Source organism: Furipterus horrens, unplaced genomic scaffold (genome assembly GCF_987537825.1).
Source record: "Furipterus horrens unplaced genomic scaffold, mFurHor1.1.pri manual_scaffold_3, whole genome shotgun sequence".
Lineage (NCBI taxonomy): Eukaryota > Metazoa > Chordata > Mammalia > Chiroptera > Furipteridae > Furipterus > Furipterus horrens.
In genome coordinates, this window is record NW_028327173.1 from 209429088 (window position 1) to 209449004 (window position 19917).

General features: G+C 56.8%; 2 protein-coding genes across 8 annotated transcripts in view; one reads left to right on the forward strand and one right to left on the reverse strand.

The window, feature by feature from the left end:
- WDR25 (WD repeat domain 25) overlaps nt 1-14648 on the forward strand; it is a 124518-nt gene extending 109870 nt beyond the window's left edge. For all 6 annotated transcript variants that reach the window (XM_090271398.1, XM_090271399.1, XM_090271394.1 and 3 more), the window contains exons 5-7: nt 10860-11030; nt 13515-13655; nt 14204-14648. In XM_090271398.1, the coding sequence (XP_090127524.1) occupies nt 10860-11030; nt 13515-13655; nt 14204-14425 (534 nt within the window). In that variant the 3' untranslated portion in view covers nt 14426-14648. The remainder of the gene's footprint in view (nt 1-10859; nt 11031-13514; nt 13656-14203) is intronic.
- Nucleotides 14649-17838: 3190 nt separating this feature from the next.
- BEGAIN (brain enriched guanylate kinase associated) overlaps nt 17839-19917 on the reverse strand; it is a 40138-nt gene continuing 38059 nt past the window's right edge. For both annotated transcript variants that reach the window (XM_090271404.1, XM_090271403.1), the window contains one exon: nt 17839-19891. In XM_090271404.1, coding sequence (XP_090127530.1) covers nt 18569-19891 — 1323 coding nt within the window. In that variant the 3' untranslated portion in view covers nt 17839-18568. The remainder of the gene's footprint in view (nt 19892-19917) is intronic.

Genomic DNA, 19917 nt, shown 5'->3' on the forward strand with positions numbered 1-19917 from the left:
GGTCCCCAGCAGACGAGGAACTTGGACAAATCCTGGGGCTGGAGTGTCTGGGTCCTGCACTGGTGGGTGTATGTCAGACCTCTAAAGAAACTGCCAGTTTTCTAAACGGCTGCGTGTTACCATCCCGCCAACTTTGTGTGAGGCTTTTGTTGCTCTGTGTCTTAGCCAGCATTTGGTCTGATCAGTCTTCTTAATTCTAGTCGGTGTAAAATATGAGCAGTGTGGCGTCTCACTGTGGCTTATTTTACATGTCCTTGATGACTGATGATGTCGAGCATCATTTCCTGAGCTTATTTGCCATCTTTATCTCTTTTTTATGAAGTGTCTGTTCAATTTCTTCGTCCATTTTTAAATCAAGATTGTTTTTGTACTACTGAGTTTTGAGATTTCTTTATATATTTTGGATATAAGACTTATCACATATGTGATTTGCAAATACTTCCTCCCAGTTTAAAGGTTGCATTTTTCTTCTCAACAGTTTTTTTTCTGACGAGCAGATTTTAAAAATTTTAGTAAAGTCCAATTTATCAACTTTTTCTCTTCTGAATTGTGCTATTGGTTTAGAATCTAAGTAAATTTTGCCTAACCTATGGCCACAAAGATTTGCTTCTATCTACTTCCAGGAGTTGTGTAGTCTGTGGTCCACTTCATAAATTTTTGTATATGGTATAAGGGAGGGGTGGGAGTTCCTGGTTTTGCATGTAGCTATTCAGTACTCCTGCCACACCTGTTGGAAACGGTATCTCTCTCCCCATCCCTTTGTGGACCAAATATGTGTAGGTCTGTTTTGTACTCTCTTCTGTTCCATTGCTTGGTCTCTCTTACACCCAGCCTCATTGTTTTTATTACTGTAATCTCATAATGAGTCTTGAAATCAGGTTGGGTAAGTCTTCTGATTTTTTCAAAATTATTTTGACTGTTCTAGGTTCTTTGCATTTACATTTTAATTTTGCAATCACTTTGTCTCTTTCTACCCCCAAAAGCCTTCTGGAACTTTGAATGACATTGCATTTAATCTATAGGTCAATTTGGAAGAGAATTGAATTCCTAACCATTTTGCGTCTTCCAATCCACGAGCATAGTGTACCTCTCCATGTATTTAACTTTTCTTTAATTTCTTTTACCAGGGTTCTGGTTTCCACTGCACAGCTCCTTCACATTTTCGTTAGGTTTTTCCCTGAGTATTTATATGTTTATGCTATTGTAGAGCGTTATACCCCAAAACGGCAGAATGCACGTTCTTTCGAGAGGTTTATCAATTTTGTTGATCTTTTCAAAGTATCAGATTTTGGTTTCATTGATTTTCTCCATTTCTGTTTAAAATTATTGATTTCTTATCTTAGTTATTTCCTCTGTTTAAACCTTGGGTTTAATTTTATCTTTTTTTCTCTAGTTTCTTAAAGTAGAAGCTGAGGCCATTGTTTTGGAACTTCCATTCCTTCCCATCATGGGTGCTCAGTGCTGTTCGCATCCCTCTGGGTTTGCTGCTGCAGCACACGGCCGTCGGTGTATTGCTGTGCATTTTCCTCCGGTCAGAAGTACTTTCTAATTACGTTTCGGATTTCTTCTTGATTCGTGGATTATTTAGGAGCGTGCTGTTCAGGCTACAAATACTTGGCATTTCTAATTTAACTGTATGTTTAACTCCTTTTAAATTTCTTGAGACTTGGTTGATGTCCTAGAATATGATCTATCTTTTATTTAAAATTGGATAGATCATGTGTGTATGTACATACATACGTTATATATACAGTTTGTATATATAACTGTATATGTATATTCAGAGGTACTATTTATATAGGGTGACAGATTTCTGTTTCTGTCCCTTTAATAATAGCAATTCAATTCAGTATAAAGATGGATGATTAAAGGAATTCTGATGTGCAGACAGACATAGGAAAGGTGTTTCTGAAATGAAACAGGGATGAACTTCTGCCCTCTTTGCATAACAGATCGCATACTTGAGAAGAATGCGTATTCTGCTGTCGTTGGGTACAATGTTCTGCAAATGTCAATTAGGTCAAGTTGGTTGACAGCATTATTCACGACTTCTGTATCCTGTCTGATACTTCTGTTATGTTCTACTAGTTAAGAATGGCTGATTGAAGTTTATGACTATGAGAGTGGATTTGTCTTATTTTATTTTAATGTCCTATTAGTTTTCCTTAATTTATTTTGAAGCTCTGTTATTAGGTACATAAACATTTAGGATTGTTATGTTCTCCTGATGAACTGACTCTTTTATCATTGGAAAGGCCCATTTCATCCCTGGTATTCTTTTCTTTGAAATCCACTTTGCCTATTATTAACATAGGCATTCCTGCTTTAGTCTGATTACTGTTAATATGGTACATCTTTTCTATCTTTTTACTTTAACCTATTTGTTCTTTGTATTTAAAACACATTTCTGGTAGGCAGCATTTAGTTGGGTATTGATTATTTCTTTAATTCTATATGATAATCTTACTCTGTTAACTGGCATACTTATTCTGTTTTCATTTAGTGTAATTATTTGTAAAATAGGTTTATTAATGAGAGAGAGAGAGAGAAACATTGATGTGAGAGAGAGAAACAGCATTTGGTGCCTCCCATTCATGCCCTGAGTAAGGATTGAACCTGCAACCTGGGTCTGTGCCCTGATCGGGAATCAAACCCCTAGCCTTTCAGTATAAGGGACGACCCTCCAACCAACCGAGCTACAGCGGCCGGGGCCAGTGTAGTTATTGATATGATTGGATTCAAATCTGTCATCCTGATTTTCTGTTTGTTTGTTCCATCTATTCTTTTTGTCCTTTTTTTAATGACCTCTCTTTCTTTTGGACTAATTGAGTATTTTTTATTAATTCATCTTATCTCCTTTGTTGCTTTATTATCTGTAGCTTTGTTTCATGGCTTATTTTTAGTGGTTGCTTTAGAGTTTATAGTATACCACTTTACCTTATCAGTCTACTTTCAAATCATATCTCTTATTATATTATATAAGGACCTTACAACAGTGTACGCATTTTTAGCTTTTCCCCTCAGGGTCTTGGCGCTATTATTGGCATACATTTTACTTCTACATATATTACAATCCCCACAATGCATTGTTTGTGTGTGTGTGTGTATATTTTGCTGGAAACAGAAAAGTATTTTTGAAATACTTTAATGATAAATGAGTATTTTATATAGCCCTACATTTTTACTATTTTCATTATTTTGTGTAGATTTGGGTCTGGCGTAATTTTCTTTCTGCCTTAAGGGCTTATATTTTTGTTTTCAACAGTCATGCCCATTTCAAAGAACACGTGGAGAAAACGGGTCTTGTATACTCCCCCAGTTCTGTGCCGTTCACCTGGCTCTTCCTTATTCCCGAAGTGCCAGGCTTGCCTTTGGTGCTATTACCCTCAACCTGAAGGATGTCCTGTAGCATTTGTTGTAGACGGAGCAGGTCTGCTGATGACAGATTCGCTTAGCTTTTTCCACTGTCCAGATCTTTATTTTATCTTTATTCCTGGAGGATAGATTTGCTGTCTGTAAAATTCTGGGTTGGCCCTTCTTTCTTTCACCATTTTCAATGTGTTCCACTGTCTTTGGCCTCCATCATTTCTGAGGAGAAATCATAATAGTTTAAATTGTTATTCCTCTAATGCTTTGTTTATTTCCCACTGAGTGGTTTGAAGGTTTTTAAAAAAATTTTATTTTAGGTTTTTGGAAGTTTGGACATGTCAGGGCTTGTATTTTTTTGTTTTTTGTTTTGTTTTTTCTTCCGATCTTTATTTTGTCTTCTTTGTGGCTTGCTGAGCCTCTTGACTCTGTAAATTGATGCCTTTCACGAAATGTGGGCACTTTCACCAATATTTCTTCAAATATATACGTATAAACATACACACACACACATGTATACACTGCTCCATTGACAAAATATTTAAGCTTTTGATATTATCCCACAGGTCCCTAACATTTTGTTATTTTTGTTTCAGATTGAATTATTTCTTTGGGTCCACGAGTTCACTGAGCCTCTCTTTTGTTATTTCCATTTTGTTATTGGGCTTTCCCCCATGATTTAAAAAATATTTTCAGTTCTAAAATTTTTATTAAAAAAATATGTAATTTCTGTTTCTCTCCCGAGACCATCTATTCATCTGTTTCAAAGGTGTTCTCTTCATCTCATTGAGGGTTATTAAATAGGTCAGCTATTTAAATGTGTCTGAAAATTCCAAGGTGTGGGCCGTTTCAGGGTTGGCTTTGTTTCGCTTTTCACATGGTTGCCGTTTACTCGTTCCCAGCTCTTTATCGGTCGGGTGATTTCAGAATGTGTCCTGCGCTCTTGCAGCATTACAGCGTCAGGTCTGCGGCCTTGTCGCAGTCCCGCGGAGAGTGGGCCTTTCTGTGTGTCCACAGGCAGCCCGCCCAGCTCGATTCCGTTCTCCTCTCCTGCGGGCGGCGGTCCCTCCAGCGTCCGACCCGTGGAGACGCCCGAAGGCTGCAGGGCCCGTTTCCAGCTTGGGCCGTGGTTCCGGGGGGCTCCACCCCGCAGAGCTTCGGTGGGGCTTCCTCGTGGCCACACGCGTAGCGCAGGGATTGTCCTGGGGCAGCGTCAGTTCCCCCACCGACTGCCAAGCTCTGTCCTCTTTGGAGTTTCTCCCCGTCTCCCCGGGGCCCCCTTCCTGGCTCTTCGGCCCAGAGAGATGGAGTTCTCCTGGGGTGCCACCTTTCTGCTTTGTCACCCCACGTCTAACGGGGACCTCTTTCACGGCAAGGCGGCTAGCGCTGGAGAAGATAGAGGGAAGAATGGCCTGGGTTCCCCTCTGACTGCTCTAACGACGAGGGCACCGCCCCCAGCTCCTCCCTGAGCTCCCCCTCCGGGCGTCCGGTGCTTGTGCGCAGCGGGAGCGGCGTGGCTCTGCCCGGGCTGCGGAGCAAGGAGCTCGCCGGCTTCCCGGCCGCTCCTCCGTCCCTTTGGCCAGCATAGTGTCTGTCTTTCAGAAGGTTTGCTGTTCCTGCCTCCTGTGTAATTCCTAAATCCACTCAGGCTGTGAGTGTCAGCAGCCACAAGACAAAAAAACCCAAACTCACAAAAAGCACCCCAAACCAGAAAACCCCGCAGACCTAAAGCTCACTTGCCACACTGGGTCTCTTTCAAATTCTGACCTCCCTTCCCTGCCCCACCTGCTGTTACCTTCAGTGTCCAGGCAGGTGCTTCTTGAATTCTGTCCAGAGCTTTTAGCTGCCATGTGTGGCAGGGACTGAGAGGCCACAGGGGGTTTCCCTCACTTGCAGTTAAAACTAGAGTTTGCTTGTTTGCAAAACTCAGCCTTTTTTCCCCGCCCTAGTGTGTTTCGAACCGTTTCAGTCGTTACCTTATCCCGTTGGCGCATGCCCCCTTTCGCGGCGGCGTCTGTCATTAACCCCGGTGAGCGCAGCTTCCAGCACCCCGCGCGCGCGATCTGCATCAGGAGGCCGCTGGGTCCCCGCGCGGCCCTGCGCCCTTGGCCGGGCTCCTCCGCCCTCGTGTAAGTGCCTTGTGGTCACAGCTGCTGTTGCGCCACCCTGCGCTGTCACCCCAACACTCGGGGGCTCAGTGCTGTGCTCAGGCCTCGTTTCCAGGCTCCTTCTGTGGACACAGCTGGGAAATAGTTTTGTTACCGAGAAAAAAATGCGTCGTTGCTAACACTGATTTTTCCAAATCAAAGTTAGGATCACAGAGCTTAACTTCAGCTTCTTTGCTTTTACATATTTTTTATTTCTTTTATACTGAAAACTTCCATTTCTGTGTGCCTTAGCAGAGTATTTTTTTTGCTGTATATTGACACTAGCAATTGAATGACTGAAAACAGTTGAAGGTTTCTCACAGTTCTTTTTGTCCGCGGTGTATACTCATCAGCATTTACCATCAGATCACGGTCCCTGATGTGCGCTCAACTCGGGGCCTGCCACCAACTTAGGGTGCTTTAACGTCTCTTAAAATAAATCCTCTTTGTGTGGCTGAGCCGCTAGCTCGATAGCGGTTCAGGCCACTGGCTTAGCTTTTCTTTCACATTTGAGAGGCTGCGTTTCGAGTCAGTTTTGCTGCACCCTGTTATCGAATATGTACACTGTCCTGAGAAGGGACTGCAAGGCTGCGGCTCCTGGGCCCAGTCTGGGTGACGTTTGTAAACGGCTGTAGCTCACAGGCGCACACGCACACGCGCGCACACGGAACAGTGACCGGGTGTGGCCCACAAACGCGTGCTGTTTGGCCCCTTACAGAAATCTCCTGAGTTCTCCACGCGAGCCTGTCTCCCCCATTCTGTTCTCCTTCCCCTCGAGGCAGGGTCTCCCCCTTTCCTGACTGAGGTTCTGGCTTATGTCCCTGCTGGTCTCTCATGAACGCAGACACGTGCACACATTCATAGCGTCTCCTGATCTACTGCCCAGCCCTCCTCCTCCCCCTGGCCTTCCTCCCGGGGCAGCGCACCCCCACAGCAGGCAGGGGGCAGGCAGGCCGGGCGCTCCTGCGGCGGCAGGCCCTCTGGGTGGGGGTGCGGAAGCTCCTTTAACCAGCCCCTTCCGGACGTTGATTTCGGCTCTTCTCGGTCTTGATTCCGGCCCGTGGTGCTGCTTCCAGGGGCCTTGCGCGTGGGTCGGTGGGAGATTGCCCAGGGTCGCTTCAGGGCTGGTCCCTTCAGTGGGGCTGCGGGTCGCGCACGGCCAGGGGACAGGTCTTGTGTTCCCGTGTCTCATGCCCAGTTCTCTGCCCGGGGACCGTGCCCTTTGTGTTTCTGTCTCTTAACAGCCCACAGCCATGGGCTTTTGCTAATTTGGGAAGAAAAATCTTCACGTAATTTAAGCGGTTGTTCCTTATGGGCAAGACCTTTCCTTTTATACGACCTTTCCGTTCATTCTTCTCGCTCCCGTTTTTGTAGCTGTTGGTCACCTTCCTCTGTTTTTAGTAACTGTCTGGATATTAGGGGTGGTGATCTTTGCCTCTAATGTAAGTTGCAAATATTTGTCCCATATGTCTTTTCCGTTTTACTTATTGATTAGTTGTGTTTATGCCCTACAACAGTATTGTTATCATTATTGCTTTATTATTTTATTTTTATGTGGTCAGATTTTCCCGTCTTTTGTCTCACTGCTCCTGGCCTGGGAGTCACGGCCAGGAAAGTTTCCCCCAGTCTCAGGGGGTAGAAAAATTCCATCATGTTTTCCTCTCATATTTTTATAGTTTCTTTCTTTAACGTACATCTCTGATCCTTTTTGAGTTGACCAGCAGTGCACTTTTGGTGTCCGTTTTCCTGTGTGACTGGCCGCGTTTCCTCGTGTGAATTTAAGCCACAGGAAGGGGCCCTCACTCGTTTCCTCAGTTTGCCCTCATGCGCGGGCCCCCTCGCTGCTGAGCATTCGGGAGAGACCGGTACGCTCATTGTCGGGGTGCAGGAATTGCACTCTGGGGAGAAGGGACTTGCCAGGGGCTCACGGCTCCATCCTGCAGCCCTTGCCGGCCAGAGAGGCGGGGGTTCCTGAGTGTTTGCTGCACCGTGGCCCCTGCGCCAGGCACATCGCCTGTGTGTTCCCGAGCCACAGGCCCTGGTATCGTCCTCACGTCCAGCTGTGGCGACCCAAGCTCGCAGAGGCAGGGTGCTTGCCCCGGGCCGTGCGGTCAGCCCTAGACTGCCAGGCTCTGATCCCAGGAAGGGGAGGCCCGCCGGCCCCGCCAGTGATGTGTGGTGTGGGGCACAGCCGCTCTGCCCTTCCTCCCGCCGCCATGGCCTCAGAGCTCTGTGGAGAATCCAGTCTCCTCTGTCTCCATGTCCTGGGCCACCGGAGTGCCCTGGGAGGGAATGTCACCTCCCGGCACCTGCTGGAGCCGCTGGCAGAAGCTCCATGGGTGTCCCCTCTGCCCCAAGTGCCAGCATGCTGCCTGGAGGTCACCATGTTCCAAGTTGTTCCTCTGTTCATTCATCCCCTGGTTTTCCGCTCGTGCACGTACCCAGCCCTTGGTTCCACACAGTGTGCTGCCTCAGTGCTGGCCAGGGTCACCCAGAAACGCAACAGGTGTCTGTCCCCAGGACCTCAAGTCCTGGCGGGCGGGCGGGCGGCCTGGGCAGTCAGCTGAGGGAGCGCAGGGCCCTGTGGGAGTCAGAGAGGTGTCCCTCACCTTGCCTTCAGGGCCGGCGCAGAGGACTGGCGGGGGAGCGGGGTGGCAGAGGCTCACTTGCTGTCCTGCGAGGCCCTGGGGCGATGGCTCCATGGCCAGACCCAGAGAGGGAAGGGGCCCCGGGCACGCGGTCGGTCGGCGGCTGGGCCAGGACCGGAGCCTCGCCTGCACCCCGGCCCCGCACCCTTGGGAGGGGCAGGGACCCAGGGAAGGGAGAGCTGTGCCCTCGGGTGGGTCCCAGGGTGCCCATTAGCTGGCTTTGTCTGGTCGGCCACACAACCAGCACGTTTTCAGGACATCAGGTGGTCTCCGTCACGACTGGGTGTGTCACGGTCACATCTGCTTCCCTCAAAGCCGTAGACCTTTGGCGACACGGCTGCTCACCCAACAGAGGCCCCAGTGCCTGGCAGGTCCAGGGAGGCTCCCTTCTGGATCCGGCGAGTTAGGACCGAGTCACGCTGGCTCAGGCCCCTGGGCGGGGACGCGCCAGCTGTCGGGGTAATCAGGGCGCCTAAAACCCACCAGCCCGTCGCGCAAGTGGCTCCTCTGCTCTTTCTGGGGTATGAGCGGTTGTGGAGGCCAGTAAATCATGTTCTGGGCGATCGCGTCAAAGGTCAGCCTTCCACCTGCGGCACGTTATTGACAGGGATCGTCCATAACACGGCTTGTCTCCTGGCCATTCGATTTTATGGCGCCCTAATGAATGGGGCCATTTCCATCATTTGCAGGAAGTGCACAGAACGGCAGTTTCGTTCTCCTGGAAAAGCTGGTCTTGGGAGGTGGGTGGCGTGCTGGTGGGGCAACTCTGGGGCGGATAGGCTGAGGACCCCTGGCTCCCTGCTCCTCTCTGGGCGTCATGCTGCCCCGGGTGTGGCTACCTCCCGCTGCTGTGCCATCATGAGATGATTTAGGGGAAACCCCAGCTAGTGGCTGGCATTTAATAGGCGCTCGGTGAGCGGCAAGGACCCTTCTCCCCCTTTATCCTCTCCTGGGCGCCAGTGGGGATCCAGGTGCTGCCGTGCAGAGGGGCTGAGGGGCAAAGGCCTGAGGCACATGTGAGTGCCCGTGAGTGGCTTTTCTCCATGGGCCGGTGCGGCTCCGGGGACTGCTGTGTGTCCCCCACCACTGGGCCACGTCCTGGGATGCCAGTCGGGCCGGGCTTTCCCCCCCTTGGCTGTGCTGCCTGCTGCCTGGATCCCTGCTCCTTACCCGGACCTCAGTGATGGAGAGGGCGTGGGCCGAAGGGGGAGGCAGGCATTCAGGCCCCACGTGGCCAAGGCGAGCTGAGGCGTTGGGAAGTGGTGTGGGGGAGGGGAGACAGGAAAGGTGCGGGGGTCGGGGCGTGGGAGGAGCAGGTGGATTTGGACCCAATAAAGAAATGCGGCTTCCTCCTCATTCTTCCCCTCCCCCTCCTTTCCTCCAAAGTAGGTTCTAAGCATCACCTCGGGCGGGAGCTGTTCGGGGGTGGGGGGTGGAAGGTGGTGCAGGCTTATCAGAGCAGATGTGGGGGTGCCACGCCCCCTCCCAGGCCCCAGGCTGCTGCCCCAGCTCCAGGCGGGAGGCCGGAGCGTCCTGGCAGAGCACAGCCACTGTGCCCTTCTGCCAGGGCCGGGCCATCCGCCCGTGCCGCACGCAGTGAGGGGGGGGCAGCCCAGGGGATGCAGAGCGGGCCCTGGGCCCTGGTGCGTGTGGCGGGGCAGCTCGTCTCCCAGCCCTGGGTTCAGAGCCTGCAGGGCTGCCCTCTCTTTTCGGCTCCCGGACCACCCCTCAGGCCTCAGGGCCCACCCGGAAGTCGCCCTACCTGGGGGCTGCTTCTGAAGAGACTCAGAGAAGAGCAGCCATTTGTTGCCCACCCTCCCCGAGAATTTGTTCCTACATTTTCTGAGGCAGGAGCTGGCCAGCGGGCGCCTGGGGTGTGGGCCCCCCGAAGCAGCTGGGGCGGGAGAAGTTCCCCCTTGGCCTCAGTGTTCCAAATAGCCGCCTTCTGAACTGGATCGAGGGCGTGCTGCGTTTAATGGGAATGTGACGTATGTGCCTGTGAGAGCGTGATAGAAAGTCAAGGTCTGCAACATCCGAAAGGCTATGTGAACTCCAGTTTTTAAAAACGTGACGAGGGCTCAGCCGTGGGCAGAGGCGCTGTGGAACGGCTCGTGCCGGGGCTGCGCGGTGGCGCCCCGGCTCGGGATTGCAGTTCCCAGTCAGGTCGTCCGCGCACTTGCTCAGGGGGCGTTCTCGGTGGTCCTGGCACCGGAGCCCCTGCCGGCCCCCGCCCGCACCTGCCACAGCCGAGGCGGTTGTCTTGGAACGGCAGGTAAATGTGATTGGATGCGCTGAAGAAAGCGCAGCGACCGCGGGGTCCTTAATCACGGTAGTTTACGAGGCAGGAGGCTTTGGAGCATTGGCGGCGAGGCTGAGAAATAAGAAGAGGACGCCTTTGAAGCTGGCCTGCATGCCGTGCTTCTGGCTTTATGGTCGCCAAGTACGTTTGTTCCCAGCACCAGCGGGTGCGGGACGGGCATGGGGCTCTCCATGAGGGGTGCCGCCGGGCAAGGCTGCGGGCAGAGTTGCGGGACAGATGTTTGCCTGTGGGACCAGAGGGCCCCGAGGCCTCCCTGCAGCGGCCCCTAACCCCACTGCGCGGGCTGCTCAGCCTGGGACCCCTTGCCTGCACTGCTCACTCACGCTGCCTGCCCTGTGCTCCTGGGGCCCCCAGCGTGACCGGGGCCTACTCTTGCAGGTGGTGAGAAGCTACAAGGCGACCATCCAGCAGACCTTGGACATCCTCTTCCTCCAGGAAGGCTCCGAGTTCCTGAGCAGCACAGACGCCTCCAGCCGGGACTCTGCCGACCGCACCATCATCGCCTGGGATTTCCAGAGCTCCGCCAAAATCTCCAACCAGATTTTCCATGTAAGAACCCTGTTTGCAGTTGCTTTCAGTGTGAGCCCCCGGACGCAGCCATGTAGCCTGAGGGTGTCTGCGGTCCTGGGTCACTTCCTGGGGCAGGTGGTTCAGCAGGCAGGATCTTTGGAGACAGATTGGCTGTCTGAAATCTCTAGGACAGGGGGAGGCAAGTGAAAAGCTCAGGGCTCTCAGGAGGACTTTGCACAGGCCCCATATCACCGTGACCTCCTAACTGTCCCCCCACTGTCCCCACCCAACACAGCCCCCACATAGGGTAAGGGTGTGGAGGTGCAGCCTAGTCCAGATGCACTGGGAGATGGCCCAGCAGCCTGAGACACTCCTACCCTCCCTCCGCCACCCCAGCCGGCCCTGGGTCTCCGCCCTGCCATTGCTGAGTGGCTTTGGCAAGGGCCTTGACTCAAGAGTTCAAGCAGAGACCCTGGACTTAGACCACTTGAATTATGGCCCTGGGTTCATCACTTCCAAGCTGGGGGCCCTGGGCCCATTATTTAGCCATTCTATTCTCATTTTCCTCTTAGAAAATTGATGATGAGAATATTAATTGCCTCATAGAGTGGTTTTGACCATCACCACCACCACCATCACCACCACCATCACCATCACCACCACCACCATCACCACCATCACCATCACATCACCACCACCACCATCAACCATCACCACCACCATCACCACCACCACTATCACCATCACCACCACCACCACCATCACCATCACCATCACCATCACCACCACCACCATCACCACCACCACCATCACCATCACCACCATCACCATCACCACCACCACCATCACCATCACCATCACCACCATCACCACCATCACCACCACATCACCATCACCATCATCATCACCGTTATCATTACCACTGTCATCATCACCATCACCAACACTATCATTGCCACTACTATCATCATCACTAACACTGTCTTCATCACCATCATTGTCACTATTATCACTACCACTGTCATCATCACCGTCATCATCACCACCACCATCATCTTTTAAGATTTCAAATAAGCCATGGCTAATTTCTTTAGTGTTTCCACCCTGAATTTTAAAATATATATCAGGTTTATGTGCATACCTTTTCCCTCTCCCTGTTTTTCCCTTGTTTTTAGAGATTTCTAAGGGACCCTGAGCAAACCTGCCTTAAGACCTTCACTTCAGGGTCTAGTGCAACCTGCTGGGAAGGACAGGCCCCGGGAGTGGGTTGGGGGGTGTGCCTGGCCACCCGGGCTTCCTGCCTCTATCAGCCTCAGTGGAGAGCAGAGAGAGCAACTGGCCCTCCTAGAATCACGCTTGCTTGTTCTGTGTGCGGGCAAGCAGGTGCCCCGCCAGGCAGCATCACTGTGGGAGCTCATTCTGGGGCTGACATGGTGTCCACGCCTTGGGTGGGCACCTTGGTCTGCAGCGGTGTGTCCCTAGTCTGACTGCTCCCAGCTTTGCCCTCTGAGTTCGGGCTTATTTAGAGACAACCTCGGGACAACTCTTAGGACATGGAAGGACAGACACGGAGTTCCCAGGGGAGCTTCTGTGTGACTGAGCCCATCAGACAGTGAGGTTTTGAACACTGCTCTCCCATTTACCTTCTCGCTTGCCCATGCACCCCCTCACCTACGTGCGTTTCGGCTGTGTGGGGCCCTGAGCGGTGGGGGGATGGGCACGCAGGCCCGTTCTCTGTTCCTGTGTAACAGCACGTGACCACCAACTTGGAGGCTGACACCATCAGGCATGCGCCCCCGCGCAGCTCTGGAGGGTAGTGTTCGCATCAGAGTCACTGGGCTGCAGTCAAGTGTCAGCAGGGCCCGCTCCCTCTGGAGACGCTGGGCAGATCTGTCCCTTACTGCATCAGAGCCCGGTGGCTGCTGGTGACACTGGGCTGTGGCTGCGAGGCCCCCGCACCCCCTCCCCCTGCTCTGCACACCAGCGTCTTCAGATGGCTGTCAGCTCCGTGTCTGCACCACCTCTGGGTCTGCTCTCCCGGGGCCTCCCTTCGTGAGGGCCCCTGTGGCTGCGTGCAGGCAGTGACGGGACCGTCTCCCACGGCAAGGTCCTTAACTTAGTTACAGCTGCAGACACATACAAGGCGACCTTCACAGCTCCCAGAAGTTGAAACATGGACATATTTGGGGGTACTTTCTCAGCCCATCACCAGGGCCTGGGCCAGGGAGTGTAGGTAGCCTCCAGAAGATGGGAGTGTGAGGAACCCATTTCCACCTGGAGCCCCTGTGGGGAACACAGCTCTGCGGACACCCCGATAGCCGGTGAGACCGGTCAGACCTGTGACCTCCAGCCCTATGAGGGCATAGACTGCGGCGGTCTGTTATGGCAGCAACAGACCCCCCAAGCTGTGGTCCGGGAGGGGGGCCAAGGCCCCACCCGCAGAGTGCCGGGCGGCGAGTCTGCAGAGGCGGCAGGCTGGCCTGCAGCGCCCCTGACCTTGTCGGTGGCCCTGGTGTTTCTCAGGAGAGGTACACCTGCCCCAGCCTGGCCTTGCACCCGCGGGAGCCTGTGTTTCTGGCGCAGACCAATGGCAACTACCTGGCCCTCTTCTCCGCTGTGTGGCCCTACCGGATGAGCAGAAGGCGGCGCTACGAAGGGCACAAGGTACCCCTTCCCTGTCTCCTCTGGGGGGAGCTGGGCACTGCCAGCAATGGGCACGGGGCCCCAGAGTGCACGGACCCTCTGTCCAGTAGATGCTCTTTTCTGCCTCCCAGGTGACCGCACGCGTTGGCCCGGTGTCCATTGAGGGTGCTGGGCCACATCTGGCCCTGCCCAGGCCCCAGCTGCTGGGCAGGAAAGGGTCCCCCTGATGTGTCGGCTCATATGGGCATGTCTTGGGGGTTGGGGAGGGGGTAGGACAGAACGGGGGTGGGGGCCTGTCTCACTGGGGTGTAGGGTCCTGGGCTCGGTGGCTGGCAGCAGGCTGGATGCCGTCGGCTGTGCTGGAGCTGTTCCAGGTGGAAGCCACTGAAGTCGCCTCGTGACACGGTCCGTGGGGGCCCAGCCTCTGGGAGGAGCTCAGGCTCCGCCTCAGTGACGCTGCTTCTGGCGGCCCCGGGCCTCAGCCCGCCCCTTTGTAGAATGGACACAGTGACCGCAGCTCACTGCTGAGGCCGCGGTGGGGCCCGCTCACCCTGTGTCACCTTCTGCAGGTGGAAGGCTACTCCGTGGGCTGCGAGTGTTCCCCAGACGGAGACCTCCTGGTGACGGGCAGCGCCGATGGCCGGGTCCTGCTCTACTGCTTCCGCACGGCCAGCCGTGCACGCACGCTGCCGGGGCACACACAGGCCTGCGTGGGCACCACCTTCCACCCCGTGCTGCCCTCCGTCCTCGCCACCTGCTCCTGGGAGGGAGACATTAAGATCTGGCATTGAGCCTCCAGTGTGGAGCCCTCCGGACGTCGCCGGCGCCCGGCTCCCTGTCTTCGAGGGTGGGCAGGATTAAACGCCGAGGTGGGCTTCGGGTCAGACCCAGGGGCCGCTGCCCCGCCCCGTGGTCCTCGGGCCCTGCCTGTGAAGGGTCGGGGTTGTGAGGGCCGTGTCAGCAGGCGCTGGCATGCCACTCGCAATGCTCAGTAAACGTGAGCCGTGCCATTTCTCTGGTGGTCTCAGTGGTGAACGTGTGTTAGCCGGTCCTCTTGCCGCCCTGCTTATGGCCTGCTGCCCCTCCAAAATGAGAATGCTGGGAGCTGGAGGGGGCCAGCCCATCTGCAGGTCCTGATGAGGGGTCCCCGGGGAAGCGGGGGCTCTGGGCCTCAGGTCTGTCCTCAGCAACTCTGCGCCAAGTGCAGCAGGCCTGGCTCGGCCCAACCTGCTCCCGTCCAGGCCCCTTGGTTCCCCCGCATTCCATGACGCGTGGCCACTGGGTCCTGGGGTCCGCCCAGCCCCGTCAGGTGTGCATGGTGCCTACGCGAGTGTCTGCCTGGGTGCAGGAGCAACGTGGAGAAGCACAGGCCCCTTGAGGAACCTCAAGAAGTTAGGTTGGGAAGACCCAGCTGCTGGGCTCTAGGCAGGCTGATGAGCACTCACTCCCACCAGGACTGGAACTGAGGGGCTGCCCCAAGAGCCGAGGGACCCACCCACGGGTCAAGGAACTGCAGGTGCCGTGGTTTAGGACAGAGGGGTCCCTGCAATCTTGGAAGGCTTCCTGGAGGAGGCAGGTTGCAAGCCAGTGAGGGGGACATCCCAGCAGAGGACCTGAGGAGGTGGCCCAAAGGCAGGCAGGGACATGGCGGACAGAGCTGCAGGAGTAGTGGGCGCCTGCTTTTCCATGCTGGTCACCTTGAGCCAACCGAAGCTCTGGCCATCGTGGGGTGGAGAGAGATCCCGGCGTCCCCAGAAGCCACGGTGGCCGTCAGCACCACTTCTCTGTGGCTGTCAACAACTCAGGGCCCTGGAGGTGCCAGCTGTCTGCCAGCCCCTCCTCTGTGTGAGGTGGCTTGATGGGTAAGCCTGGCAAGTGTACTCTATGTTTCTGTTTATTTTTCTCATCACTTCCTTCCAAAGAGCATTCTTAGAGGCTCCCTCTGATCCTCTGCAAGGTGGTGGGGAGTTCACCACGGGCAATTTTAAAGCAAGAAAGCTAAATTTAGAAAGTTGGAGCAAGAATGAAAAAGGAGGGTGAGCTGTGCCCACCTGGACCTCACGTGTCCACCTGAACTGCTGGCAGAGCCCCTCGCCTGGAGATGCCAGCGTCCGGCCCAGCTGTGACCATGGCATGTGGGGCTTAGGCTCACGGCCCCCGGCGAGGTGGGCATGGTCCCCGCTGTGCAGCTCAGGAAACTGCTGCTCAGAAGATGGAGGGACGAGCCTGGGGCCATCTGACTCCAGAGTCTGTGCCCGTCCCCTCCCCTGGGCACCGCTGCAGCCCAGCCTGGAGCTCTGTGTGGGACTCTCACCTGGGTAGGGCTTCCTGGGGACCCCTGTGCTCAGGTGCCAGAGGGGAACTGGGCCGGAGTCGTCTGGGACTCGCCCAGTCATGCAGCTGGTGGCAGAGCCCGCTCTGCACTGTCCCACCAGGGTGGCAGGAACATGTGCCTGGGTGGGTAGATGGTGGGTGCACAGACGGGGTCTCCCTGGGTGGGCCAGGATTCCGAGTGGAGGGAGAAGGGGGGCGGTAGAAGAGGGTACCCCACACCAGCTTCGGCTGGCTTTGGAAGCCCCGGTAGGACAGCGCTGTGAGGTCTGCAGGCCATCGGGAGCCTTGGGCTCTGAGGTGGCAGTGTGGGGCCAGGACCCTAAATCCAGAGGGGCCTCTGGGCCAAGGCTGCACAGCCCGTGGGGTTCTCAGCCCTGCTGCCTGGTCGTATGGCCAGCACAAGGGTGGGGGGCTGCAAGGCTCGGGCTCCCCCTGGGAAGGCCCCTGGGAGAGCACCAGTGGGTGCCAGCATGGCGTATCTTCCCTCCACCCCCTCGGTCGCCCCCTAGACCAGTGAGGGCTGCTTCCTCGATCTGATTGTGGGGAAATGAGCCTCTGCGCAGCCCCTTCTGGTTCTGGGGGGCTGCTTTGTGGGGCAGATCTGCTCCTGGGAGAGAGTGGTTGAGTCAGCTCTGGCCTCCTCTGCAGAGATAGGTCAAGGGCCCGGAGGCTGGCAGCCATAGCCAAGCCCCCACCCCAACTTGGGGTCACCTGGCAAGAGGCAGACCCTGGAGACATGAAGCTGGGTAGGTGAGGGAACTTGAGGGCATGCACGGGCCAAGGGGGTCCCCAGTGGGAAGGGCCAGGCCCCTGGGAGCAGCAGGCATGAAGCCCCTGGAGGAGGGGCCTCCCTCCCAGGCCCTACGGAGCCCACAAACGCGTCCTCAGGGCATCGCAGAGAGCCAGGAACATGGGGAAACGAGGCGGCGTGGGCAGGAACCCAGAGAAGCACCCCCGTGCAGGCCCCGCGTGAGGGACACGCCAGCCCAGACAGTGAGCTGCTGTGCCCCCTGTGCTCAAAGAAATAGAAGAAAAGTGTGGAAGTATCTCCAGAGAATAGGACGCGCTTCGGAAGTAGCATTGTGGACACACAACAACCAGCTAGAACTTGTAGGAGTGGAAGATGTTCGTAACTAAACCGGACACTCAGTGCTGTGCGGGCCCAGCAGGAGAGGCTTGGTGAGGACAGAGGACGCGGGCTGGGCGTGCGCGTCCTGCGAAGAGGGCCCCAGACGGAGGGTACGGTGGGGAGGCGAGAAGGGACAGAGTGGGCAGAGAAATATTTTAAAAAAATAATAATTGAGAATTTTCCAGAACTGATGAAATACAGCAATCCACAGACACAGACTCCCTGTGAATTCCTGAGAAGGACAAATCCACAGCCAGACACACCTCAGGGAGATGGCAGCAGACACATGTCAAAGGGAAGGGGCAGCTCCCGACAGCTCCCTGGGGACGGACAGCGGGTCCCCGCCTCCCCCACAGGAGGGACAGTGCACTTGGCATCCCCGGGGAGATTCTCCCCAAACGCTGGCAGAACAGACACTTTCAGAGAAATAGGAACCAGGGGAGCCGTCACCAGCAGAGCCGCCCCGAGGGAAATGCTGAGGAATCTGCAGGCAGAAGCCAAGTCTGAGATGCAGCAGGAACCGGGGTGTCGACGGGAACGCTGGCCCAAAGGGCAGTAAGCACACCGCGCGGCGTCAGATGGCGGAGTTGCCAATGGGGCAGCGGCCGCCGGGCGCGGGAAGGACTGCTGCCGGGAGCCAGGCCCGGCGGCCGAGAGCGAAGGCCGAGCGTGGGGGCCCAGCTCCGGCCACGGCCCCCGAGGTGAGCCGGCAGCAGAGGAAGAAACAACCCGAAGCCGAGCTCTCCCCACCGACGCCTTTTATTAATGAGTGTGACACAGCACGGACAGACGGCATGCACTGCAGGCGACAGGGAGTGAGCCGCAGAAACGGGGGCGGGGGGCCTCATTACGTCTGAGGTAGAGCGCGGGGTGCCGGGGAGCGGGACGCTGGGGAGCGAGCACCGGCCCCACTCAGGACAGCGGGCCACGGAAGAGCGGGGGTGCTGGCGGCCGCGCGGAGACAGCTGAAAACGTTTCACATCCCTGCACCCGTCCGGTCCCCCTCTTTGTGGACAGAGCTTCGGGGTTCCCTTGTCACTGGCTTTCTGGGTGTCTCCACGGGACACCCTCCTTCCCTCCAAGGGCCAGGCCCCACTTGCCCTTGCCCGAAAACTAAAGGAGCTTTGTATTGAAACGCCAAGGCGGCCATCCAGGGCGCTGGAGGCCAAGTGCGTGAGGAAAGACCCTTTTTCTCTAGAAAAATAGTTTCACTTTATAAAAGGGGGGAATGCTCATCTCGGGCCGGGAAGATGTCAGTCTGTGAGGGACGTTCTCGGGGCGCTCTGTCGTGGTGGGGCTGGGGACACACGTGTGGCAGGGCTCCTCTTCTGGGACTGCACTGGGTCATGTGGGAGGAAGGGGCTCCCGTGGGCAGGGCCTGGGGGACGGGTATCGGGGGACAGGCGGGGCGGCCCCCTGGGGTGCGGGGCGGCGGGCCCCTTGCCCGTGGCCTTGGCCTGCAGGCCGGCGCTCAGTTGAGCAAGGTTCCGTAGAGCTGGGCTTTCGTGAGGCTGTCCTTGCGGCTGAGCCCCGAGCCCCCGGTCCGCGGGAAGGCTGGCTGGGGGCTCAGGCGGGCGGCGGGGTGCATTTCGGGGGAGGCCTCCATGGAGCTGGGCTCCAAGGAGTCCCTAGAGCTATGGAGGCTGTGCTCGGGCTCGGGGCTGTCGGCCGCCCCGCACAGCTGGCCCCCGAGCCGCTCCCCGTCCCCCTCGCTGGCCGCGTAGCTGGGCCTCAGGCTGGCGGGGCCGCTGGCCCGGAGGAAGCAGGGCTCGGCCAGGGGGCCCTGGGAGAGGTCGTCGCCCTCCGAGAAGCTGTCGGCCTTGTAGCTGGCGTAGAGGGGGCTGGCGTGGCCCTCGGCCTTCGGGCCCCGGCTGCCCCCGCCGTAGTAGCGTTCGGAGAAGCTGCAGGGCGAGGCCCGTCTCGCAGCCACCGGGAAGGAGTAGGCGCCAATGTCCTCCACGCTCAGGGGCCGCCACTGGCCGCGCGCGTCCTCCCTGGGCAGCCGGGCCGAGCCCGGCTTGGCCCGCAGGCTCCACAGGTCTGGGGGCGCCAGGGTCTGCTGGGGGCCCAGGGAGGTCGGGAAGCGGTAGGGCTCGGCTGGGTAGGGGGACAAGGTCCGCGCGAACCCCGGGGCCGCCTCCGCCTCCAGCGGGGCCGCGGCCGGGGCGGTGGCCTTGGCGAAGCGCAGGCTGCCCTGGCGGGCGGCGGGCGGCGGCGGGCGCTGGAACAGCTGCTCCCGGCTGTTCAGGTAGATGGCCTGCTGCGAGGCGGTCAGCGTGCTGGCCTGGCCCTGCTCCTTCTCCTCCGACGTGGCGCTGAAGCTCGAGTAGGAGCTGGACGTGGGCAGCGAGCCCGCGTAGCCCGGGAAGGCCTCCCGCCGGTAGGCCTCGCGCCGGAAGGCCGCCGCCTCGGCCTCCTCCTCCTCCTCGGCCGCGCTGTCGGGGGAGTTCTGGGCCCGCAGGAAGCCCACGTCGGTCACGGACACGTCCACGCTGGGGCGCCGGTCGCGCGGCGGCTCCTCGGGGCAGTAGAGGACCGTGTCGCTGCAGTAGGCGTCGCCCTTGTAGGGGGGCCGCAGGCCCGGCTTCTCCGCCCCGTCCCGGAAGGCCAGGTCGCGGGCCGACGCGTCCGACAGGCGGGAGGACAGGCTGGCGGGGTCGGGCGTCTCCAGCACCTTGGGGATGGCACAGGCGGGCGCGCTGCCGCCGTAGGCCGGGCGGCACAGCGGGGACGGCAGGCTGCGGCCCTGCGGCTCGGGGTGCGAGCTCGCGCGCTCCTGGAAGTCCGCGGGCAGCTGCGAGGGGGCGGGCGGGCGGGCGG